This window comes from Haplochromis burtoni, unplaced genomic scaffold, assembly GCF_018398535.1.
Source record: "Haplochromis burtoni strain Fernald_Lab_line unplaced genomic scaffold, NCSU_Asbu1 Contig_76, whole genome shotgun sequence".
Lineage (NCBI taxonomy): Eukaryota > Metazoa > Chordata > Actinopteri > Cichliformes > Cichlidae > Haplochromis > Haplochromis burtoni.
In genome coordinates this window covers 119,621-146,500 of record NW_024582437.1, presented here as the reverse complement: position 1 = coordinate 146,500, position 26,880 = coordinate 119,621, and the positions used below count along the sequence as shown (strand labels likewise).

At 40.0% G+C, this 26,880-nt stretch overlaps 1 protein-coding gene across 1 annotated transcript; it reads right to left on the bottom strand.

Annotated features, from left to right (window-relative positions):
- Positions 1-695: 695 nt before the first annotated feature.
- emc2 (ER membrane protein complex subunit 2) lies at positions 696-24,986 on the bottom strand. The gene is made up of 11 exons (XM_005924322.3): positions 24,906-24,986; positions 23,983-24,096; positions 20,718-20,782; positions 19,688-19,773; positions 18,013-18,070; positions 12,374-12,459; positions 12,046-12,105; positions 8,911-8,992; positions 8,667-8,777; positions 6,777-6,881; positions 696-2,229 (listed from the first exon to the last, which is right to left on the bottom strand). Exons 1-11 carry the CDS (start codon positions 24,943-24,945, stop codon positions 2,143-2,145), a joined length of 894 nt encoding a protein of 297 aa, XP_005924384.3. The 5' UTR covers positions 24,946-24,986; the 3' UTR covers positions 696-2,142.
- Positions 24,987-26,880: the final 1,894 nt, after the last annotated feature.

The following is a 26,880-nucleotide window of genomic DNA, read 5'->3' as shown; positions in this document are numbered from 1 at the left end:
CACCCCAGCTTTTGATGAATAGGCTGATCAGGCACAGTTCTTATCCAGTCCTCATAAGCTCCTCATCCTCAGGCTCATCCTTTTTCAGCTAACCTGACCATTGTAGAGCAGCCAAGGACAAGCAAACCCTTTCCAAGGGCTAATCTCCCAGAGAATCCAGGATTATGAGCAGCACTAACAGTGAATTCACTATACACACCAGGCTGAGCCAGCAGCTTAGAGGGATTAGAAGGTTCTCTCCTCAAGCTTTAGGATCAGGTATGCACTAAAGTCATGCTCCTAGACCCTAGACCACAGGGAGAAAACACTGATGAGCAGGTGCTTCTGTAGAAGTGATGCTAAGATTTAGTCTGACTTAATACAAGCACAGGCCAAGATTCTGTTTTCCTTGACTCTACAAGGAACCGCACAGCTGAACACAAGGAAAAGATTTATCAGATTCATGACTGTTAAATGGTGTGTAACACAGTTTTTCTTCCTCTACAAATCAAGGTTGCAGACAGGCTAAAAATAACATTACATACAGGTTAAGGTTAGTGCATGACATTCACAGCCTCTTTCCAATGTATGTCACTCACTGCTGTATTGCAAAGGCTTTACCCAAATTCTTCATCTAGACTACAGATGGCACTGTTGCCTCAGTGTGGCTAGACCTGAAGACCTGCATCTCATAATGATAATAATGACTTCAAACACACTGATTGACAACCTTTATTCAGCTTTTATAATTCATAAATGACCTGAAGTACTGAAATATTTACATGGGTGCATGGGAGCATTAAACATAAACCCCCCCCCCCCCCCCCCCAAAAAAACAAAAAAAAAAAAAAAAAAAAAAAAAAAAACACACACACACAGCTTCAAATCAAATTACTCCAATCGTGCAACTACAAGAGTTCAATTTAGCCTCAGTGCTTTTCCTGTAAAAAAAGAATTCATGTCCGCATTTTCTCAAATGTCCCTTGGTTTTTACCGATTCCATCAGATTGGTGAGAAAAATCAAATGCAGACACGTTCATCCACTGACCAAGGTCACAGAGTATTAAAAACTTGAGAAAATGGCTTTCCACACTCCCAGCTCTGGGCTAGTTACTCTCTCAGCTTAAACGCTGTCCAAAAAAAGACCATAAACTCGACACTCAAGTTTTCCATCCGCCGAAGAGTGAAATTATGAGACAATTGCCTTGACTTAATAAACAAAAGAAATGGAAGTAACAGCTGACCCCGCACGGGTGAGCAACAACTTGAGGTGCACATTTGGATGGGATTCACATTCAACCATCACAGAACTGAGTGAACTGAGTGAACGGCAGAAGTAACAAAACTTACCAGAACTAAGATGTTTTTTCTTCCCTTCCTCTTATGAATGCACTCTCTTTATGAACAGTTTGTTTTTTGTTTTTAACAAGATGCTACATGTTAATGACAGAGTTAATCGCAAGTGTAATAAAGCTGTTTCAAATGCTGTTCAGAGGGGTAACTGAGAAGCAGTGGAATATGTCATACCTCTGATCCTGCTGCTGCCTTAATGACAGATGCCCTTCTTAAATCGTCCAGGACAATTATTGCAGGTGCAAATTTGCCAACAAACAGAAAACCAAAAACAACCTACGTATCCTGCTCTTAAACTGACACAGATGGGTAGAAAATTTATACTCAACTTCTATGAAAACACGTTAAAAGATTTAACAAAAATCAAATAAAATAGGGGGGGGGAACAGTTGGTTTATTAAATTAGTTTTTTTTTTCATTTACAGATAGAATGGAAACAGACAGTAGCAGACATCAGTGCAGACATGTGGGATCTCTTAAAAATAACATTTACTGTACAGCTTGTTTTTCTCCCTGTTACAGTCATATCATTAATGCAAATGTAGTAATTAGTGATATTAGCTGAACTTAAAAGAACCTAGAAATGGGAGGGCTAGTACAGTCCAGGAGACACTTTGTATGTTTGTTAGTAATTTTGAAATATGTGGATTTAACTCCCAGGCAGGTGGCAAAATCAATGTGTTTGAGCATAACAAATGTCCTCTTACAGAACCGAACCTGATTAAAAATAATTTCTACAACCACTCTGGTCACATTGCAAGGCTACTTGAGCTGCCATGTTGCTCCAAGGACCGATGTACACAAGGGCGTCTAGGACATTGTGATCTGCATCGACTCCAGCATCTCCTCCACAGTCTTCATGGAGCATTTGTTCTCCTTGGTCCCACGACCAGCCAACTGCAAGTCAGAGAACAAAGGTGAGTGGCAGAGACAGAGTAAGGGCGGAGAGAAGGGGGAAAAAAAGAGGACATCAACTCATTAGATCTCTCTGCCAACTAACGTAATGGAGAGCCAAACACACTTAAACACAGCTTCACAGAATCAGAGATAACCTCATCCACCCAGTAGCATGCTTCAACAACTAACCAAAAACATCCTTTTCCCCATTTAGAATGGAGAAGCATAGAAGCAGAAATAATCAGAGACGCAACAGTGGTCATTAAATAGAATTGGTAAATGGGTCATGCAAAGTAAAATAATACCTCCAATCAGGATTTTTCCTCAACTGTTGCGTAAGTGCCATTTTCATTTTGAGTGCGCTCCGAGACAGGATGCCCACATTAGTCCTCTTCCATGGCCTCTAGTATAGAAGTATGTAACACCCTACTCTAATTTCTGCACTGTGTCCACAGGGTTTTGCAGGAAGTGCTGCAAATTATAATCCGCAGACATGTATCAGATTACTCATGCAAACACACAGAAGCACACACTTTTTCTACCCAATTCGACTTCCTTAACCATCGGCAAGGAACCAGGGGCCCAAAATGAGTCAGTTCAACTAACTTTACCTATACATGCATAGATTTAATTTTGTCTGTAACCATGTCTAAAGAAAGACATACATGGCAAATGATATCAGCTGATAAAAGTTATGTGCCCTGCTCATTTTCACTTAATTGTAGTTATTGTATGTTATGACAATTCTGTATAGTAAACTACAACATATATGCAGTGAATAAATCCAGAGTAAACAGTTCTAAGGCTCTATATTCATGTAGTCAGCAGGTTGAGGTCATGCAAAATGTAAAAGCATAATAATAGAGTCAAAGTCAGATTAACAAAATGCTAATAATCAGCATGTCATTCTTCAAATTTGGCATGTTAGCATGCCAACACATGCTGAAGAACTGCAGTTCCTGAAGGGACCACTTAACACCATCCCTAAAAGTGAGTCTTGTTTTCAGTAATGAAATTAACATGTTTAGAGGTGGTCTCAGTCTCATAACAATTATAAGATGGTTAATTTCATATTTTCATAGCTAATCCATTGGGTAATAGCACAAAGCCACTTTTACTGACAGTTGAGCTGACACATGCAGCTGTAATCAGTCTGAGCAGTTTAAAAACAAAGTTAGAGAGGTAAGCCTGAGATGGTGTGGATATGTACAGAGGAGGAACAAAGAACAGTGAATATGGTGCTGCCATGCAGGAGGAAAAAAGGAAGACCACAGAGGAGGTTCATGGATGTAGTGAAGAAAGGCATGAAGAGGGCTGGTGTGACCAAAAAAAATGATGCTTGGGATGTTTGAGGAATAACACCGCTAAGCAGATTATTTAAAATTCTACATATACCATAAAGCACTGATTTATAGCTGTGACATATTTAGTCACTCAACGTTTGGTCCTTCTCAAGCCTCTACAAACAGGAAATAAATGTAGGCTTAACCTAGTCCATACTGTATTTCCATGGTAAAAGCTTTTTCCTTCTCCTTTTGCCAAACTCCAACTTAGAGAGGGCAGTTGGCTAAGGTGTACAATTGGGTGTGTAATTTCCAAGGGTGACTCATTCTTCTAGATTTAGGGTGTGTGTGTGTGTGTTTGTGTGGTGGGGTAGCTATAATGATCTGTGCATTTCATTGCTTTGCTGTCTAATGCGCCATTACTCTGAGCCCAGTAGTCAATTATCTCCTCGGCCTGAGGTGAGACCACCACATTAACTCCTGCTCTGCTCTACAAGTAGGAGCAGACTAGACAGCTCCACATCTATTTAGAGCATCTGATAATGGAGTCATGACGCAGTGTGAGCCTCTGTCCGTGACAGAAGAGCTAATCAGAGAATTTGTTTAGAGAGTTAGGAAAAGAGGCCAGGCTATGTAGTACTACTTTCACCCCTGATGGAACAACAACCCACACATCTCCAGGTCTCCTGCACATCCAACTTCACCACAGTAATTACTTTTTTTTCTTTTTTCTTTTGAAATGCAACCCTGTCAGTCATGACCCCTCACCAATGTCTGCTCCCTCGTACGCTCACCTGCCCACAGTTTCCTCACACAAAGGTATGACAATCACCAGGTACCGGAGCCTAATAAAAGTGGACGACTGACAAGGGCGACGCTTTAAAGGAGCAATCAATCAGCCAGCACAAGCGCACAGCAGCCAGCAGCTGTCTGATGGAGGGCAACACCGCTGTTCCCTTTTAAAAATCTCAAGAGTCATTTTACCTGAGGTGAGATCGAAGAAATAAAAGAGGCAACCTCACACCTTGTCATTTATCTCACACAACAAAGGGAAGAAAAGGGGGGGGGAAAGAAGCACACGTGACACATGGTGGCAGCCAGGTATGCATACCCGTAATGTGGTCACACGCTCACAGCTGAATTGAAATCCACACAACTCCACTAGGCAACTAAACAAATACTAGGAGGTTGCAGAGCAGGGCAGAAGCAGAGGGCTGCGATGAATCTCACATCATGCTCCCTGGAGGATAAAGGTGTGACTGACTGAGGTGTTTCATTATCGTCAGCACAGGGTCAAAATCACACATAATCTAGCTTTTACACACTTGTCCAATGGCCTTTAAGAGTAGCTACTACTTTAGCCTGCTATTACAACTTGGCCCAGAGTATTTTCATCTTGGCCATTATTTTTTCAAGCACATTAAATCCCTGGGAAAAAATATAAATTGTTACAGAACTGGTCAATTCAGAAAAAAATACACCAAAGATTTTTTTTTCCTTCCTATAAAACTAATGAGAATAAAAACTTTATACAGTTAGGCACTATGAAAGTGTATCATGTATCAAACAATCAATTTCTTTCATTAGCTATATTACAGATGTGTTTCCTGTCTCTGATTAAAGCCTTTAACACACTCCCTGTTATGCTACTGTGTAACAACATTTAAAAACTTTCTGGTAAAGCCCAATAAGATGCTATTTTTCTTAGGAGTGAGAAGTTCCAAGAATATAGTTTCACTATTTTAACAAAAAAAAAAAAAAACATCAGGGCTGTTTTCTTATTTTAAGTCTTAGATATATGAAAAAATGCTATCAGTGTGGGATATTCATCTTTTCCCCTGCTAAGATCAAAGCTTTTCTAAGACAGGATAAGGTCAGTAGGCACAAAAATCAAAGTGAAAAGTAGTATGCACTTGACTTCAGTGAAGACATTCTACATTGACTAAGCCAGCTCAACATTTTTTAAATTTATCAAGACATTCTGCAAATATAAAAGTGCTAATCTAAACCAAATAAGCTGTACCACTTCAACGACAGCTCTTCTATTTTTATTTTATTTCTATTCTTTTTTCACTCAAATCAAAGCAGCAAGTGACAGCTTAGAGCCGTTTTGTGACACTTCTGCAAAAAAGTTCACCACCATGTTACATGCACACTTTTTCCAACAGAACTGTCAGACTGAGGGCTCAACATGTGAAACGTGCCTATAAGGCAAGTAGAGTCAAATGTGGTGAGACAAGGTCTTTAGAGGCTCAGCAGGAAGCCTCACTCAGCTTCTGTAGGACCCACAGAAGCTGAATGAGGAACCACTTATTACATTACAATCGTTTGGTGCCCAAATAAGCAACACATCTGGCAAGTATGGCAAATAATCTTTATGCTTTCGTACTTTGGTTGCCAGGACGACACTGTAAACCATTTTAGTGATACCATCTGACAAACTCCTTACTTTTGCCCCTTCCTTGCTAAAGCAGCAAATACATGCATGCATGTCCACATCCATCCTTTATTAACCTTATTTATGGCTTCCTTTTTATCTTTCTCTCTCTCCCAAATTTTGCTCTCTACAGTAATAGGGCAAAGCAAATACTTAATGGAAGACCGCCTCACAGGGAAGACTGAATCTGTTTGTAAAATATTAAAACAGCAGCTAGTTAAACACTGAAACTGAAGAAATCAGACAACATACGTAAACGGTTTTTGGAACTGCTATGAACCTCCTACATTTTTCCTCAAATCCAGCTACGGGTCACTATATCCCACTTTGAGAAAGACTGAAGTAGACTACTCTCACGCTATAGTTTAGTGTTGTCCTCTGAGAATCAGCTTGTGGCTCTGCAAGAAGCTCATCTGTGAAGCCAGTTTGCAGGATAAAGTCTTAGCAGACGCTGTGGCCTTAAGTCAACACATTAACAGTAAATGTACCCAGACACAGTAAAAGACGTCAGGGCTGTTATTACAGCCATGCAAGTCAAAGGCATCCTACAGGACTGCTGTGCATTTAAGGGTCAATACTGGGTAGGGAATACTTTTCACATTCTATGCAAATAAGGGGGATTTTAGGATCTCTGAATATTGTGTGCAAATACTCCATGAAAGCTGCAACATAGCAGAAAAGTCTGATCGGTGGTTTTCAGTGTCTGGTAGAGTGAAGATTGATGTGGGGGAAAAATGTTTTTCAGCAGGAAAGAGACACCAAAGAAAGAAAAATTAAAAGCTAGGTGCACTCACATCACATTAGATTAAAGTCTATTTGTAACTCACCTTATAGGCTCTATTTATTTGAGTGGCAGCCCAAGCAGCATACTTCATGTTGTCCTTCTTCACCTTGGCACTAACTTTAGGACTGGCAGCGATGTGACTTGCAGACTAGAAGGAAAAAAACAAGATGGAAGGAAGATGCAAAGGAGAGAACAGGGGAAGGGGTGTTCTTATATCAAAACTTGGTGAAACAGCAATAAAAGCGTAATGGAGATGAATGTGCAACCACTCTTACCATCTACCACTCCACTAGTCATTGTGGCAGAATGAAGAGAAAAAACAGACCTTGGCCTGATGACACAGGGGAAATCATTTACGGAGAGGAAAAAGTGAGCATTTTAATGCTTCATACGTAAATTGTCACTTAACAGGGCCTAATTTCTCCAACACCATTGATTCCCGCCGATGAAAGGACCTTGTATGTTTTGAAAAAAGCCTGACGTGAAATGAAAGGAGCGCCATGTGAATCACGGTCTCTGCCTGCCCCGACAGCTCCCCTCCGAACCACAAATCCCATGTCTTTCCCATGTTCCTGCCATCATCTCCACACAGCAAACCCCAGAGGGCTTACCCTGCCTGCACTTCAAAGCCCAACCTACCAGTGTGCTGAAACTTTAGCTACGCACCAATCAACCTGGCCCTATTTTTTTTTTTCTGTAAAATGGTTTGGCTTCTGTATTTTTTTAGTAAGCTTTTTTTTTTTATTTCTATTTTTTTAGCTCAAGAGAAACCTCAATTTAGATGATGTCAACACAGACAGGCTATCCCTGAATAACTGTGTGCACAACTGTGGAGGGGAATCCCCAAGTGAGTGGTGTAAGTTACCAGTCCACAACCAGTCTGTGGTCAGTGCTACCAGGTCTTGTGCCACACTGACTCAGATGGTGTAAGATGGTGAAAGTTTTCCCTTATGTTGAACTTGCACCTGTCACTGTTTGGACCATCGAGGCTAGCTAACAATGTGCAAAACACATTAAGACAGTTCTTTAACTACTACAAGAATAAATAACCACCTGAAGTATCCTTTAAAGACCCAAGGGTCTTTGGACGATATATTAAAAAAATAATAATAATAATCATGAAAAAAGAAAGCTGCTCTCTCGCCAGTCAGACTTGAGAATTAGCAGGACTAAATGTCTTGGATCTGACCTTCACTGCTCCTCTTCTAGACCTGTGATGTTTCAGAGGGTGTGGGTTGCTGTGAGGTGTTTGGACTAAATGAAGAATCCCAGTCCAGAAAACAGGAAAATACCAGGGCTCGCTGCGTAAAGAGCTGCTTCCACTTTCTGCCTATTGCTCCCTGCATTGCTTTGTTTGTGTTTTTATGTCAGATCTCCCTTACGTATGATGCACTGGCACTAGCACACAATATCCTGTTTAAACAAATATGTAGATGAAGGGGCTATCTGGCCAATATTCCAATTAAACTAGAACCTGATTGTATAATTTGCCAGTGCAGTCACAAAATACTGGCAACAGCTGTGCTGCTCTCTTCCTTATGTTTTTCTCCTTTTTAGCCCATAACTACTTTATTTATTCAAGTCATAAACATGAAAAAGTCTCACCAAGGGGGTATTATTACTAAAATAAAGGGCTCCAGAGGGGCAGGCTTTTCCAGTGCTGGAGTTCACCGTCTGAGTCAGCAGCGAGCTGACCCGTCTGAGAGCTCTCCCCAAAAAAACACACACTCACACACACACACTCACACACACACACACACACACACACACACACACACACACACACACACACACACACACACACAGATAGAGAAAGTACAGTCTTGACACACTGTGGCCAGCCTCAACCTTGAAAAACCACAGCGTTACAAAAAAAGGCTCAACCACTGTTGTATTTCTTTCCCACTTTCTCTTCATTCAAAGCAGCACTCACCATGTACAGACCAAACAATGCCCTCATGTTTCGGTTATTCAGCCTCAGCGCCTGGGCAAAATACTTCCTGGACAGCTCCAGGTTTTCCAGCCCCCCCTGAGTGTACTTCACCTGTGTGAGGAGGCATTAAACACAAGCAACAAGCTGTGTTAAAGGGCAGCTCAAGCAATGACAACATGACATCTGAATAAACAACATATGACCAGCTCTGTATTTGGTGACAGACATCCAGGTGGTTACCTACCTCAGCGTACTGCTCACAGTACAAGTGATTGTGAGGATTGATCATCATCAGCTCCTCCAGGCAAAATGCAGCTTTTCCATAGCTGTGGAAGCGACAAAGAAAACAGTAAGCTTGATACAGCTGTGGATGTGTCATCCTTAAGGGTGTTCAACTGTGAAGCACAACGGGTACGCTCAGTAAATTCACAGGTCTGAGATGAGACTGCACAGGGTACACGTCATTTCACAGGTGACAGACTTATAATATATAAAGGCCCACCAGATGAGAGGTTTATTCAGACGCTTACAATAAAGGGTATTTGGTCTAGACAGCTTGCTAAGGTAAAAGCCTATCTAGTGTGGTGATTCTTTCTCCACTGGGGACACTGTGTCCATCTGTGTGTTTTTCCTGTCTTTAATGTGTAGTTAACTACCTTCCTGAGGTCAGCACTACAGTAAGAGCTGGCACACTGTGCCTATACTCAGATGAGATCACTTCTCAGCAGCAGACTGCTGAGCTGTTGACCTCACACTAATCTGCTGCCACTCCACTTCTAATACACAGTTTCCCCCCCTCACAGGACCAGGCCAAGACAAGCTAAGATACAGTATATCATTGGACACAAAGCCATAAAACGTCTGCACACCTAACCAAACGCAAGCTAGCACATAGGCACACAGCCGAGACAGAGCAGACCTATCAACAGAAAATGGGCAAAGTTTTGTAGTCAAGCCTTAATATCTTAAGGAATTCTGTATTTTTATTTGCCTTTCAACATTTTACATATAACTTAAACTTTATCAAAGAATAAGCTGAAAAACAAAAATCTTGCTTGTGTGAACAGGCTTTTACCCTGTTAAAGACTTCTCAAATTTCTCACTTCATAAAAAAAAGCAAAATGCAAAGACGCATTTTGCTTTTTTTATTGCTTTTGTGAGAAATGAAATGATCCGACTGATGCTTGAAATAACATGAAAAACTTATCAGTATACCTGAAGTCTGCCATGGTAACTAGCTGAAAAATTAAGAGCATAGGAGCTAAAGAAAGGTGGGGACACAGAAAGGAGAAAGAAAAAAAAACAGTGGAAAGGGGCTGAGTAGAAAGGGAGATCAGAGGGCTTGGGAGGTTGGGGGCTGCTTACAATTACTACTTCCTCTCTATAAAGACTTTCAGATGTGCTCGTGCAATAGCTGTGGCCTACACCAGAGCCTGCTCCATCAGTCTTGTACTGGAGCCAAATTTGTACCTCTTCTACTCTTCAACGAAAGCTTCTAACCCAATGTGCTCTTTATGGCAGCTTCTAAGCTCCCTCTACACCACAATGCTTGAGCGAGGGTAGTGTCCCCATCATGTGTGAGACTCTGTATTTATTTCTTTTGGAGGTTAGTAAAACCATCAGCAGTGGCGTACCCCCCATTTTAATACCACATTCTGACTATGCATTGGACAAAATTGGATTCAAAGTATGCTTGAAAAAATTATTACTATTTATCCTGCAATTTTGGATGACCAGTCCAATTTGGTTGAACAGGCTCATAACTTGGGTCAGAATGAGAGCCAGCAGCAGATTCCAACAGTGGCTATGAGCAATACTTGCAACAGACAAAATAATCTCCTGTCTAAACATCAGCGGCATACGGATTGTTTTAACAGTGTCAGCTCAGAGGCTATTAATTACATTCTTAATCTGTTAATGCTGTCTACTACAACCCTAACAGCAGCAAGGCAGAGACAGACTGCTTTGTTTATTTTAAGCTTCCAGGGTGTTGTGCAGTGAGAGGAGGAGAGTTTATTTCTCTTGCTTTGCTTCTCCATCAACTTCTGTTTTCTCTAGTGGCAGGGGGGCGGCTAAAGTGCCACCACCTTCTCCTGGGAATTTCACAGCAAGTGTCCTCTCCCTCTGCCTCCTGATCTATCCCTGTGGAAAAGAGTGGTGATAATGCCTCACTATCCGGAAGAGGAGGAGGAGGGGAAACAGGGAGTTTGTAACCCAAAATAAAGAAGACAAAGAAAAGAAATTGACACGCCTGTAGATAGAGGGCTGTGGGAGTGAATGGTGTGATATTAGAAGTGTTGGGATAAGCTTGGAGATAATCCGCTCACCCTAGGATTTCCTCTGGCTACTACAGCAATAAAGCCTCCCAGACAAAGCATGAAATATCCAATAAGTAGCCTTCTCACCGTGCTACACATTCCTGCTGCTGCTGCCTTCCTACCAGAGCAACAACAGTCAAGTCTCTCTCTCTCTCTCTCTCTCTCTCTCTCTCTCTCACACACACACACACACACACACGCATATATATATATATATATATATATTTAAAAAAAATGTTGTTAAACTACAGACACCGCTTGACTAACTTCTGAGCCCCAGACAATAAAGGAAGGATGAACAGTGACACAAACAAAATTATTTTTGTCTTACAGTGCTCTTGTCTGTCTGGCAGTTCTCCCTGGCAACTGAGATATCAGGCTGGGGAGTCTTTCTGCTCTCATATGTAGGAGTGGGTGGGGGCTTAAGCCTGAAATCCTATTAAACCAGTCTTATGTGGCAAACTCAGCCAGGGTTCTATTCAGACCCCTGGCTGAGTTTGGCATCTCAACGCCTTCCATTGTGGCCATCCAACGGCCCTTTGGAGATCAAGCCATCAGAATGATGTGAAGTCCTGACACAAGCAACCTAAACATGAAGCAGCTGTACCAAGTCACTTTTTGTCTGATAACCTTGACACGACAACTAACACTTAAACAACAATTAAATACCAAATTTTTGCTACACAAAATGTCTAGATCAATCCATGTGCATTTGTTAATAAACTATGATGAACATGGTGATGCTGTTCCCTGTGTTAACTGTTACAAAATCCCATATTGGAGAATCCTTTAAAAGAAAAGGGTTTGTTTATGCTCCAACTGTATAAAACAATGCATCAGTTTGATCATAATGACCATACCAAATGTTTGACTTGAATAGTGTTTGGATTTGGGTATTGTAACTGCAAAGGTGGGTCCCAGTATAACCACAAAGAATGCAAGCTTTTTAAAGCTGTACATAGAACAGGCAGATGAAAAAGTATATATATACAAGGAAATTTGGCTCTGCTTTCAGGGAAGTGAATACAATAGTTTTGGTTAAAATATAAAAATGGATTTACTCATGTTCGTTGATGTAGAGCTCTGACAGCTCATGCCATGCTTCCTGGTCTCCAACAAACCTGTAAGCAAATACTGACATTAAATTCTCTTCCTCCAGAGGAGTAAAACAATAAATGAAACTAACATATTAAAGAAAAAAATATTAGGATTAAGCAACCACTGTGTATTATAATAACAATGACAGTCTTGCAGCTGACAGCATTTGTTGGCATTTTATGCTCAAATCATGCCAGCACTCTTGAAAGCAGGTTCGTTTTTAATTAAAATAAAAATCTGGGGAGATGAAGAGAAGGGGTGGCTGATCCCCCCCTTGTAACAAACACTCACTGCTCCAAATACTCATTGAGCTCCCGGATGGCTTCAGTGCTCTTCCCCTGGGCCTTCAGTATGGAGATCTTGCGCTTCCTTGCTGCCTATAGAGCAGAGTGTAAACAGGATTAGGAACTCAGCTTCTCAAGTGGTTGAGAGGGTAAAGAGCATGAGGGAGTGTAAGAGTTGTGAGTCTAAGTGTTTCACTTTTCAGTGTACCACAAGCTTTCTTAAAGTTCCATTATGACAATGAATCATTTTCTATAAGAAAAAACTGCACTTTCTTTCCAAAGTAACAGCCACAGAGTCAAAAAGACAAGACTCTGTCAAGTTAACTTTGTTAAGTTTATTCATATTATTACTGCGGGACTTTAATCATAATTGGAGATAGTTAGCGACCATGTCCAACGGGATACGGACACACATTATGAGTCAATGTTTGGAAGTTGGAATGAGCTCAGTGGCTGAGATAAAGTGGTGAGTCATCCCCTAACCAAGTGGGGAAAATGGCACACTCCTCCAAACCCCAACGCCTGTCTTCCTGCCGGCACAGCACGCATCTAGCGCTGCACCAGCCTGACTTACATCAGCTGAAAATTGCTTTCCGCTTCATTTTGATGTTGAATTGACCTTAAGGTGGATTAGATTCTCATCAATCTGAATTAGAAAGTATTGCCCTGACTTTTCCAAATGTTAGACTCCCCCCAGACCACCTCCTTCTTCTCTTTTGATAGTAAGTGAAAACCTTAACAGGGGCTGCTGCTCCATTAGGAGTGCACTGCCCTGCCACAGCTTATTTTATTTATGGACTGGCACTTGATTGAGTGGGGCTTCCTCTCATAACCAAAGCCATTGAGGGCTGTGTATGAGTCATGTCTAGGGGCTGTAAATCTGGGTCTCCTCTGACAATGCCATCGTAAGAAATCCACTTATCCATCAAGCTGGGACAAAGACCTGCTGACACACAGCAGCTTTAACCGAAAAAAATAAATAAAAGGAGCGCTGTGCAACAAGACATCATCGTCATAAAGGAAAGAATATTTTAACATAAGCAGAAGGCAGGCAAGTTGAGAGAAAATTAACATTTCATGAATTTATCAACCAGAAGTGAACCGTGAATGGCTAATTATTTCCTTTTAATACCTTCTTCTTTAATAAGCCTGGATGATCTGGACTGCACATCTGTGAGCTGCAACTTATTGTTCAAGAAGCTAACAAGACAGATGAAGAATAGTGTCCTGAAATTCTTCAAAGGAGAGAGATGTGCTCACTACATCTGGTCAGCACTTTCCCAATAAAATCTGAGAAGAGATAAGAAGGCTGGGCCTCTTCTCTCGAGTTGGAGTGACACGCTTTGTATCCATACAGCAACATTGTGCATCACAATTCTATTGCCTACCTGTATTCAGACTATTAAAACAAAGAGGGCGCCAATTTAATCTGCAGTCTATCATGAAATTAGAATTTATACTCACTTCAAATGAAAGACAAATAAGATCTTTCCTCAACACACACCCACTTCTCTCTGTCCCCCCCCTTTTTTTTTCTTGGATAAAGAACATCTTTGGGCTCAAAACAACATATGGAACTTGTTGCTCTGAAAAGTCATAGCACTTTATTAAACATAAAGTAACTCCAACCTACTCCTCCCTGTTCTTTTCTAGCTACTGATCCAGAAAAAAAACAAAAACCTGGCATTTGACTATCTGATCCCTCTGTCGTTATGACTTTTTTTTAAATTAATGCTCTGAGGACACTCAAAAAGTACAGACTAGCATATTTGTGTCAACACTGCACCATGAGTTGACCTACAGCATTAGTTCCCCATGATGAGACATGAACACACAACACAGGTGGCACACTTGACATGTGTGAAACAGGTTAAAAATGTATTTTATGCATTTATTTATTTATTTTTTCCCCACAGGTATGTTTGCACCCATACACAGCAGATTGTTTAAGTTACAATCGAATCCTTTTTTTAAAGTCTGAAAGTCAAACGCTTCCAAGAGTTTTCAGAGTATACTTCACATTTATGTGGTCAATAAACATTGACGTGAGGCTTTAAACTTCACATTGCTTTTCCCGCACAAATAAACTCTTGTCTAGCAATGAATCTCTAATTGCATATGATTGTGGGTCAACCTCAGAAGTCGTCTGTGTGACCTCAGCGGCTTATTTAAGAAATACTAGCTTTTTATATTGAACAATTAGGGTGAAATGAGAGCGTTGGAATTTAATATTAACGTAATCACTAAGTCCACTCATTTTTAAACAAATCCTAAACTAGCACATCCTTTTTTGCAAATGCTGTTTGCACCACATAATCTAAAATACTCACAGGAAGAAATAAAAAGGTGGAAAAATCGCATTTATGCACGCAGACAAGAATTTTGCCAGCTCATTGCTGTAGGTATTGGAACATAGCAAGCAATGGAAGGGCTAAGAGTTTGAAACATTTTTTGGACAGCGCCATGGCAAAAAAAAAAAAAAACCTTGAGAAATTTTTGTTGATTCAACAATTTTGGTTAATGGGTACCACATCTATTCCACAGCCTGTAATTACAACAGCTCAGTTTCCAATCTGTGCTTCGCATGCTGGGATGCCTCGCAAGTCTTCCTTGTGGTCGCCAATTTTCCGCCATTTCTCAGGCCCATCCCCTGCCCGAATCCTAGGAGCATGTTGGAGAACATGTAGGGAGGAGGCAGCCCTCACAATAAGACAGGTGACCTAAGTGATGTCATTGAATCGTCGCTCCACCCTGCATCACTACACCCATTGAGGACAAGGATTTTGGGAAAAAGGTTTAAGGTTAACATCTCAGAGACAGAGGACATATTTGTCTGTTTTGTTCCACTCCCAGTCCCAGGTTTGAATGTCAGCCTACGCTTGAAAGGGTGGCAGTCTCTAGCACGCAGAGACCAGGAAACAGACCATTCCCTTTCCGAGTATGTCCCTGCAATCTACATTAGATCTGGGAGGTGTCCTGGGACTGGGACTCACTGAAATTACAACTCACATTATCAGAACAGTGGATATATTTAAACAATTCACTACAGATCATTCTAATAACCAAACATAAGTTGGCTGAGTGCCAATCACTGTACGTGACAATGACAGCGTTGGAAGAAAATCACAGAATTTGCAACTTGAATCTCATTTTCGTTAGCGTGTCAGAATATTCACTGCAATCACCCGAGTCTTATTTCCTTGTTTGAAACGGACCGACAGAGTCATTCAGGAGAGCAGGCTATGACAAAAATGTCAATGACACTTTTGTGCTACCAAATATTGGTAGGCATCCTGACTGAAAAATTAAATCACTGTTGGTAACCCATCTTTAAAATGTTTGCTCTGTGCTTTAGTTACAGCCATGCTTGCAATTGCTGGATCCAGAGCAGGTCTGGTTCCGGATTGGTTCAATAACTGCACTCATTAAGCTCAGACACTAATCTAATAACCTCTCATTAAACTTTTTATCTTTCTTACTGCTCAATCAAGCAACAGCTGTGTATCTGTTTCATTGTTTTCAGAACAACCCATAGACAGTATAACACTACCATAACATCATCCATTGGTTTATAAAGTCCTGTTCTGAAGCCTTGTGATAAGTTTTTTTTTGCCATCTTGGTTGCAAAAGACCAGATGTATTGAAAAGGAGGAGGGATTGTCTAATGACCTGTGATTGACAACTCATTAGCCAGTAAACATGCAGCTTCATACCACAGATAATCCTTCAATTGAAACATAGTATGACCAAGATTTACTCAGCAATAAAATGTTTACAGATGTCACGTGACAAAAAAACCCCAAAACAAAATAAAACAAAAAACATTTTTCCCAAAGACTTGACTTGGACTTGAATTCTCTTTCCCCAACCACAGCTATCACCATATGGTGGCATTCAGATAGAATGCAGGATTTTAGGCACTTCACTATATCCATATTTTACATTATGTATGGCAAAACTATTATCAATCCAACAATAAACCTTATATGACTCCTGCTGAGTGTCTTATTTTCAGGGTAGTTTTCGGGTTTTAAAATAAATTGTCACTACCTCTTGAAAAAGTTGCATATTTTTTTATTTCTAACAACCAACAAATCATCACAGTGAGAGGAAAAACTGAATTTCAAGTTCTTGTTATTTCTAGCCTTAATGAAAGCTAAAACATTTTGAATTTGACGTTTGATCTGATGCTTAATTTGTATTCGTTAAAATACCATTGCACTAGTAGCTGTTATGACACACAGTCACGGTCAGTCACTGAACACTGAAAGACAACACACTGCTCCATAATCAATCATGCTAGCTAGTGTTTCTGATATGCATGATGTCATCTGGTAGGAAGGAGGTGCCAGCTAACAATTTCCAGGAAAAGAATGTTAAACCAATTGCAACAGAAGTATAATTTCTCTTTTGTTTTGTCATGTTTACAGCTCTACACAGCTGACTGGTGTAAAAAGTTCTCAGCAGCTGGCAGAATCCACCATGTTTACCTTGGTAAGCCTTACAGTAGTTACAGAACTGTTATGCAAGATTTAAAGGAAGATGTAATGCTAAAGTTATTTTTTCTGTAGCTTTTCTGTCAATGTTATGTAGTCTGAATCCAGAATAAGGGTGGATAAATAAAAATGTATATTTATAATTGTAATGTAAAACAAAATTATATTTATACTAACCAGCAAAAATGATTTACAATCTCAGTGTAAAACAGCGACAAATAATTATAAAGTGAGTGCGAGACAGACAGAGACTGATGGGAGGCAGCAGCTCTTGCAAGATAAAGATAGGGAGGCCATTTCTCCATGACACACGGAGAACAAGCTTATTCCTGTTTAAAGCACAAAGCTGATGTTGTGAAATGAAATCCAAAGTACCTATGATGTGTCTCTAGCACACTGCCTGCTGAAAGAAAATATCTAATACATCTAAAGGAATCCATATGGCACCATGGCACAGGACTTGTTGCACATCTTTTTTTTTTTTTTTTTTTTTTTGGGGGGGGGGGAGGCTACAGCCAAAATAAACAAGCTGCTTTCTTTTTCTTGCATGGCCACATGTCCTTATGGAAACAATTACCAGCAGGTACATTGTGTTTAAGGTATGTGGGTTTGGCAGAACACTGGCTAGACAAGTTTCTGCAAGTTATTTTACAGTGATGGGTAGTAAATTGAAAAGAAAAGATGGCAAGGAGTGGGCTTCAGAGAATTACTTCAGACTTGTTTGTATTACCAGCTTAACATCCAGCAGCACTTTGCACCTGAAGCCAGTAGAGAGCAAAGGTGAAGGGAAGGGAGCTTATCCCTGTTCAGTTGGGGTGGAGGTCTAAAAGGCCCAGTAAATCATCATCTTCAAAGACCGGAGCTATATTTACGCTTTACTTCCACCAAACATGTCCGCCACTGACTAAGACTATGAATCACCCCCCCCAGCCACCCAGCCCCCTCCCTTAAACACTTTTTAGTTGTGTGGGTGATAGGCTGATCAGCAGTGTGGTTGAGGCCAGAGGCCAACTGGAGTTTAACTTAGCTACTCCCTTGCTAACACCGAATTGCCTCGACAGATTTAAAGCCCTCCAAAAAAGCTGAAACCACAAAGTGAAGCAAAGTAGAGCGCTAAGCAGGGGACTTTTCTTTTTTTTTCTTTCCTTACCGTATTGGTGGGGTCGTCTTGGAGAATGGCATCATAGTGCTTGTTGGCCTCATCGTACCTTCAGCATGGGAAAGTGGGGGGAAGAAAAAACATTTTATTAAAAATTAAACCAATCCCTATTCCCAGTCAAGTAAAATTAGATGGTTTGGAAAAAAAGAGTTCAAGACAATCAAGTTTCCGTACACATTATGGCAGGTTTCTAGGATTACAATGAGGCTGTACAGAAATCAGTATTAATCTATAGAAAGAAAAACCTTCATTTAAGTTTAGGTTATTGGTCATACGGTGGCTTATATAATTTCACAATGGCTCATGACATCAATACAAATAAAACTCCCTGTTTTTCAGATTGTATTTTCATTTGATTGTGTAGAGTTGTTTTCACCTTTAAACAAAATTAAAATGCTGCCTTTACATCTGTCTGTGTCTGCAACAGTCTTTTTCTCTCTGGGCCCACATATTACCACAAAACATGCATATGAACCTGATAGCCTGCTGCATCCCAAAGAGTGTGCTTCAGACTGTTGGACAGGGCCAACAAGAACAAATACATGAGCTATAAATAATGGATACATGGTTACAAATAAATAAAAATCTTGCAATCGGATGCATGTGCTCCTCACTTATGATGTGAAATCAGGCGGCAAAGAATGTTTTTTTGCTTGTAAGGAGTAATCTGCAGCACTGATGTTTTAGCAAACAACAGCATGGTTCCTTGATCACAAATGGTTCCTCCCGCAACAGACAGAAGCACCTCTGGTTCCCATTAGCAATGAGCAGCCCTACTTCCAGCACTGATGCTTCCCTCACATTCACTTTATTACTCAGCCACACTTTGGGAGACTTCAGATGGCACCAGGCAACCACTCACAAGCCACTTTGATTTGCTTTATTTATTTAGGGACCAAGCATGTGTGTGTATGTGTGGGCAAGCATATGCATGTGTGGAGGGGAAGGCCCTTACTGTTTGAAGCTGCGTCATTGAAGTGTAGCTCTGTCTGCTGCCAATTAGATCCCAGTGTGGAGTTTATTTAATCTGACAGTGCCGAAGCAATCACTCTCAATTATCACATAAACTCTGACATAACCGATAAACCAGCAATGGTAATCGGGGTGGGGAATGTGAGTGAGGTAGTAAACAGATTGAATTACCCTGACTTCAGATCAGTACAAACTAAAATACCCCCTTGTTTATCTTCCTTCCTCAGACTCCTTGTTCTGATTGTGGTGGCATTTCAATATTTACATAGCCAAGACGCTCTTAAAGCACTGAGATCAAAACAGGGAAGGCAAAGAGAAAAAAAAAAAAAAGAGGCGAATAAGAAGTAACAAAATAAGGAAACAACAGCAGAATAGAAACCAGAGAGTGCTGAGAGACCCCCAGAATAACAGTGGGATCTAACCACTTCCTTCCCGGGAATCCTTACCTCAGTCTAAAGGGCCACAGGACTACCCAGCACTGAACCTTTCCCCACTCCATTCCCTTCTTTCTCTAAAAGAAATGCTGGGTGATCCAACATAAACACACATTACCCCACACACTGTACTTACATATACCCAGACCATTGTACCACTTAGGATCTGCTAACATTTTCTTGTCCCCAAGCCTCTCAAAGTACCATACATAACAGTAAGGCCGTGCTTTTTTCTGCCTGCCCTCTCTCCCAATGCTTACCTTTCCAAAGCTTCCAGCCTCATGCCCGTTAATCGCTTCACTCTGTGGCTATCTGGAAACTGCTTCCTCAGTTCCTGTAGACAGGTCTGCAAGGATGTGGGCAGAAGGGAGACCAATTATAGATGGCAGTATTTAAACTTTATGTTACGCTGACTCTCACGCAAATACCAAAGCTTCTTTGATACAAACGGTCTGTCTTGGGACTTAACTGAACAACCAACAATACAGACATTCTCCCATAAGGCAAACTTCACTGTCTTAAATGAACTGTTATTTCTCTGTTACACATTGGGACAGCCACATCACTATATTTAAAAAAAGAAAAATAGATTTTTTAAAAGTGCAGATTCTCCTATTTCCACCTTTTCTTCCTCTTCTACACAAAGTTTGAATTTGTGAAAGAGAAGACAATAGTAACAATAGCATTCAGTATTATCATGAATGAGATGGAAAAGTCTGCAGTGTGACCTGGATCGTATCTGCTATCCATCAGCTTAAGTCTAGTCCTTCTGCTTTTTTTTTTTTTTTTTTTAAGTCTGGCAGAAGTGCTGAGAGGATAGCCAACAGACAACTAATTCTAATGATTGAGTTCGAGCCTTCTCTGTACTCGGTGAGTCACTCATTTAGCCAAAGGGAGCTGTCACATCCATACTGATTGGAGATGAACTACTTGAATTACTGTCCCCCCCACCCCTTCTAGTTTTGCATGCAGATTTGACCATTTTCATATTTCTGAACCTAAACTCTGAATAATTACGTGACAAATAAATCCTAAAGAGAAAAAAAAAGGTGGAACTTTGTTAGAGATGCCAAGTTCAGTGAACACTTGAAGCGTGCATCTCCATGTATTTGTTACATCCACTAACTCCAGTTCTTATTAAACTGTTTTTCCAAAGTACAGACAAAGTAAAGACCACTTGGCCAAATAAAAATCAGATTTTCACATTTGGCAGCGCAGGTGCTGCAAAGTAGTAATGGTTGTGAGAGAATGAAGCTTTTGGGTGTGTGAGGAAGTGCGACGAAAACTTACCAGAGCCAAGTCATCCCGACTGCAGTCCAGGGCTGCAATCATCACCTGCTCATAAATAATCCATACTGGGCAGAAAACACACAGACAAAGAAGAAAGTGTTGACGCCCTTTCCATTCCACTGTCTGTCATAACATCTAAAACTTGATATATTAAACTATACACTTGACATAGAGACTTAAGAGTCTGTCCCCAACAACTGCATGGGATGTTTTTTCCCCACTTTCCACAATGAGAACCAAGAGTTTATTATTATTACTATTATTAAAAGAACTGTTCTGTTTCCTTTAATACATCATGGAACATTTATTATTTTCCTTTTGACATACACTGACTATTACTTAAAAACATCCATGCTGTATTACTAACATCCATAAACACCCTTCTGAAAAATTTTACAGGCATACTATTGATTTGCTAGCAGTGAACTGGTCATAAAATGTATTCAATTTCAGTAGTTTTACTTTTACATTTAAGGAAGATTCTTAGAGCAGGAACACACATGTACATTCAAATTATAAAACTTTTTTATAACAACTGGATTCAACTGGTTTCAGTTAATTCAATTTCAGTCAATTTTCAGAGTGTCAAAAAATGTCACTGATTTAATGTGAGATTTTGAATTTAATTTTTGTAAGTAAGTAAGTGGGGAATGGATTATTACTTAAACAGCTTTTTTACTTTGAGCATAAAAAAGTACTTTGTACTAAATGTTACCTATGTTTATACTATACTGCATGGTTTATAACTATCACACAGACACACAACACTCCAGTGAGTAGAGTGACAACTTGGGGTTCAGTATCTAGATCAAGGACACTTCAACATGTGGAATTGACATCTGGACGGGAACTGAACTATAGATTTCCAAGTAGTGAAAAAAGCTTATATGGGGGTCAAGTGGGAATTTTCTCAGATTTGACTATGTTAGATGGAATGATCCTAAAAATAACTTTGACTGTACAACAAATATAAATAAATATATTTATTTAAAACTATGTTTTTATTAGTCCTAACAATCATTTTAAATGCATATTAGATGCAGAAGCTTTGCAGATCACTTTGAAAGCATTTACACAACCATAAACACAGGTGGAACATCTTAATATGGTTTTGTGTGAATTCATTTTTGTGTGCCTGTGGTCCTTAAGTTAGACTGTTTGAAAGTTACACTCAACCCCATAATTTGCTTTCCTCATTATGTTGAAATGGTGCCTATGGCTCAAGAGGTAGAGCAGGTCATCTACTAATCATAAGGTTAGTGATTCAATCCCTAGCCGCTCAAATCTGTATTCCAAAAGCATCCTCGGGTAGAATATTGAACTCCAATTTAACAGAGTGTGAATCTGTGTGAACGCTAGATAGAAAACACATAGGCATAGAAAAAGCATTTGTGAATGGGGAAATGAGACATAAAACATTTTGAGTGCTTAAGTAAAGTAGAAAAACACTACATAAGAACCAGTCTGTTTACAGTTTCCAAATAAATTCTACTTTAATAATACAATACAAAGTGTTAGTATGGATATAATTATCTCTTGAGGCATCAGGGGAAAAAAACAACAGTCAAAATTTGGGCGGTTTAGTAAGGGTGCAGCTATATTCTGAAGAAAAAATCCTGCAAATATTACTAATATTCTTAAAAACAGTGCTGACGCATTGTGAAACTAAAGTAGTTAAACTAACAATTCTGTAGATTCCATGCTGAGATGTTTCGCTCAGGGTTGTATGACTGTTATAACACAGACTGTAGTTTTTGTGCCAAAGCAAGTTTGATCTGCTAAATGTGGTCGGGTTAACAACATATTGTGACTGTTTTCATTACAAATACAAAGATTGTACATATCAGTTTCTAAAGAAATAAGATATAAAATTATTTTGATAAGTGGGTGACATTTATATAACTATACTGCTAATTCTTAAACAATCCAAACATTGCAACACTTTTCAACACCAATAAAATTATTAATGGAAATTTACATAGGTGTTATATGACAACACTTTCTGCATTTTCTTCCATGTTATATTTACTTGCTTGTGAAGCAAGTCATGCTGAGCCTCACCAACAGAACACGCACTAACCCTTTAACATGTTTAACTCTGTGGTGAGCTTTAAAAATATGAAATGTTTATTGACAATTTTTCTTTAAGTCAACTGTGACATTACAACATTCTATAACACATAACAGAGTGCCTGCACAAGTCGACTAATGGAAATCAGCGCAACATGTTAAGCCAGCAGCTTTGATAAATAAACTAGACATGTTCAGCCAAATGAAATACACCCAGCCTCCACCCAAAAGGTTTTATGCCAAAACAAACAAATGCCCTTAGTTTTTCTTCACTTTAATGATTCCAACTCATGTTTTGATAATTGCCATCTCATTTCACAGCCAATTTAGGAGTTGGTTTCAATAAAAGCATAGCATGTCAAGTGTGCGTCCGATTCTTTTAAGGGGTTTGTAAATCATTGTGATTTGAGGAAAAGGGAGAGTTTTACGAAGTAGTGCAGCAGGGCAGCTAAAACAATAAATAAAATCTGCAGGAATAACAATATGGTGTGCACTGTGAAAGGTAACTGAATACATATCTTATTCTTTTTTTCTTGACACTATTAAACTGTGTAGGGCTGTATTCCTGCTCACTGTATTTCTGGAAAATAATCATGTTTTAGTGTTTTTCCTGACAATCTACCAATTTAATTTCTGTATCGACGTTTACTCATCAAACCAAAGACATTAAAATATGAACTGGTTTCCGTTCACCCTTTTTCACTTTAAGCATTATCCCCTGTCCAGACTTGTATTCTCAGAACTGTCTTTGCTTATCTGCATGGTCCACATCACAGTAAGCTCAAGATCATGTCCAGAAATTAAAAAGTCCACAACGTTTTGATTCTCTCTGAGAACAAGAAAATTATTACTGACAAATTTTACTGAGGGTTATTAAGTAGTTTTAGTCACTACAAAGTCTAAATCCTAAACTATTGCCTAAATACTGCAGTTTTGAAGGTCGCCACTAGTGAAAAGGAACAAACAATCACTGTTTTATTACAAGTATAAAGTTTTTCCTGTTGTTTTGAATTTGTCATACAAAGACAAAATTTTCTCTGCTTTTATGTTTAGTTACCTGTTTTAATACTACCAAATAATATAATATAATCAGTATTCTTAAGTCTAACACTCCACCTAACCATACACACAAAAAACATGTCTATAATGACATAAGATGACAATCTTCAGATTTATTCAGCCTTGACACACTTACTGTCATCTCCCAGTTTAGATGCATGTTCACTGATGAGTTCTTCACCAACATCCACAATCTGTTCACTGTTTCTGTAGTTATCTTCTCGCCATTTCCGCAGCTTATCTCTCATCTCTTTGGACAGAGACAATGAAAAATAAGGACAACTGCAAAATGAGAAAATTAACAGATTGCAACACAATTCACTATTTCAAGACCTTCACTTCTGTAGCACTCTACCACACGATTGTCAAGTGTGAGCGGCATACAGCTTTTCTAAATCACACTTTATTACCTATAAATGCACTCAAACCTGTCCGGCATTTGAACCGGTGTGGCTGAAGAGATTTACGATATTAGGACCATTACACACACCAAACTTCATATACTATGCATGTATTTAGCTCAACAGATTTGACAGCATGACACGAAGATGTTCGAGCAACTAGGAGACGTTATGAATGCACACAAGTGCAGGCGGAGAAAAGGCAGCATCAACATTAGTACGGTACTGCGTTACTGTCGCCGTGCTCCAGCTCTTTTACAGGACCCGAAAACCTGCGTAGTCTGTGGTGGCTACCGTTAGCCGCTGCATTAGGCCAACCCGGGCTAAAATGATAACAAGCCCTGTGTCTTTTCTTCAAAGAGACAAAGGTCGGTTTCCACTGCACACTCCCGGTGCTTTCACGCCATCATTACGCTGAAGCTAGGGACAATGAAGCGGTTACTGACTACTGCGAACATAAAACTGACTGGGTAGCACACTTTGCTAACTATGTTTAGCTAACCACTTTAAAGGGTAGCTTGAGAGCTCGTATATTAAGTCTGGAACAGCGACGACTCCACGTCATGTCAGTGCGCAAGATGACGCCAGAAGCTTTCAAAAAGTAAGAACACGTGCCTGTGTGACACTTGAAGAGTAGCTATTTTATATTTAATCTTACCTTCCCATCCTACATCGTACATTTCTGCTACCGACGCCATCTTTTCCTTTGTGATAACGTACGCCGTGCTTACGTCATGGACATGCCTGCTGCGATTATGCATTATTATTATTAAGTCCAAGTCTTTCATAACGCTTGAGATGTGCTATAATTCATCCAAACAGCTTACGTATTTTTTATTCATACAATAAAAAATCCTTAGTGTTTTTGTCTAGACTTAGCCTTAGGATAAATTAGGTCCCTCTTATGCATTGCAGTATTCAACAATACATCCCAAAATAAATAGCAGGTACAGAAGGCATTTACAATCCAGATGATGTCGTTTTCGCGCTCCATTGCCGTTTTTATGTTTCCCTTTTAAGTATTGGGTAGGATAATCGGCATCTCGGTTTCCTCTGAAAATATGAAATGTGCTTTCCAAGCAAATCTACCGTTTTATTCTGATTTCCCTCAGGAGCCTCTGTGAATCTCATCCCCTCGCTGTGGATGCTTGCTCGCACACTTCTCTCTTACCACATTACACACTTGTTGATGTGGACTCAGCACAAACTTACTTACAGAGACATTTCAGAGATTTGATGTCATATCCAGTGCTGCTCACTGACCATAGCCTAGTGCTATGCATACTTTGCCGATGCTCTAACGGTGAGAGGGCAACATGATTATTTGTCCATGACTTCTTCTTTTTTGTAGGACACTGATATGATTAAAAAATAAACAGTCTGGCTTCACCAGTATAGGGCAACAATGAAATGTCATCATGCCTGTCAGAGACACAATTAATAACATTGTATGTACAGTTTAAATTACACTCAGCTCTGACTATTTGTGCACTTGTAATTTTCAAGTCTGCATATGGCAGTCAGTTGATATGTGGTTGGGTTTTTGCTGGAGCACAGAATACCGAAACCGCCACAGTAAAACAGTCACTCACGCTCCTCTGGGGTGGAAGCCTTCCCCCGTCTGCCAAGGTGTCACTGAGGGCCAGGGCCCTAATGGTGACCTACAATAAACACCATGTGGCGGGCGTAACTCTTGGGACTTTCAGGACATGATGGTAAAAGCACTCTGTGAACAAGCCGTCCATAACTTTGAGATGCAGCTGGATGTGGTGATGGTAAAAAAAAAAAAAAGCCTCTTGACATAAGGCGTCTGTTTAACTTGGAGCAGCTCTCCTGTACAGAAATGTCACAATACAGGAGATCAGTTGCAGCAAATTGTGCTACTTGACTGTGCTTACGTAGGTTTCCATGCTCTGTCCCACATAAGGCAAACGGGACAAGACTATATATATTTTCCTTTTCAGTCTCCGTGTATAAAGAAGAAGAAGAAGAAGAAGAAGAAGAAGAAGAAGAAGAAGAAGAAGAAGAAGAAGAAAGAAATATTCCAGTAGAAACACTTCACAGGCATTATATTTTGATTTCTGACAGAAGCAATCAGAGTTGGCAATCTCTAAAATGAACAGTTACGACCTAAAAATTGAGGTAACGTTGAGGTGCTCTCTGCGGTTTTGAAATAGTCCCTGTTCCATCTAGGTTTCTCTTTCGCTGCTGTTGTACAGTGAGATGCGGAAAATGAAGACAGATGCAATTAGCAGCAATGTTTGGACTCAGTCTTCTGGAGCCGGCGGCACTGTATTTACTTTGAAATCTGATTAGGTCTCCTGTCTGACCAAGTTGACTTCACCTCACACCGAATAACTCTGTACAGATGACTTCAGCACGCCTTGTCTCTGATGGACTCCCTCTATTGCACCTTTGACCTCACCCATATGACTGAGAGGCCCTGAGCGGGAAATTATGGCACATCACAATTAGGCTTGCTCACTGTCTTGCTCTTCTCCCTCTTGACTTCGATGCCAAAAACAATATTCAGTCTCATGTCAGAGCAGCACTGCACTGGTAATTGACGGTGCTCACACAGCACGGGCCTTAAGATGTATTGCTCCCCTGACACCTTGTGTAGTAGCCTGATT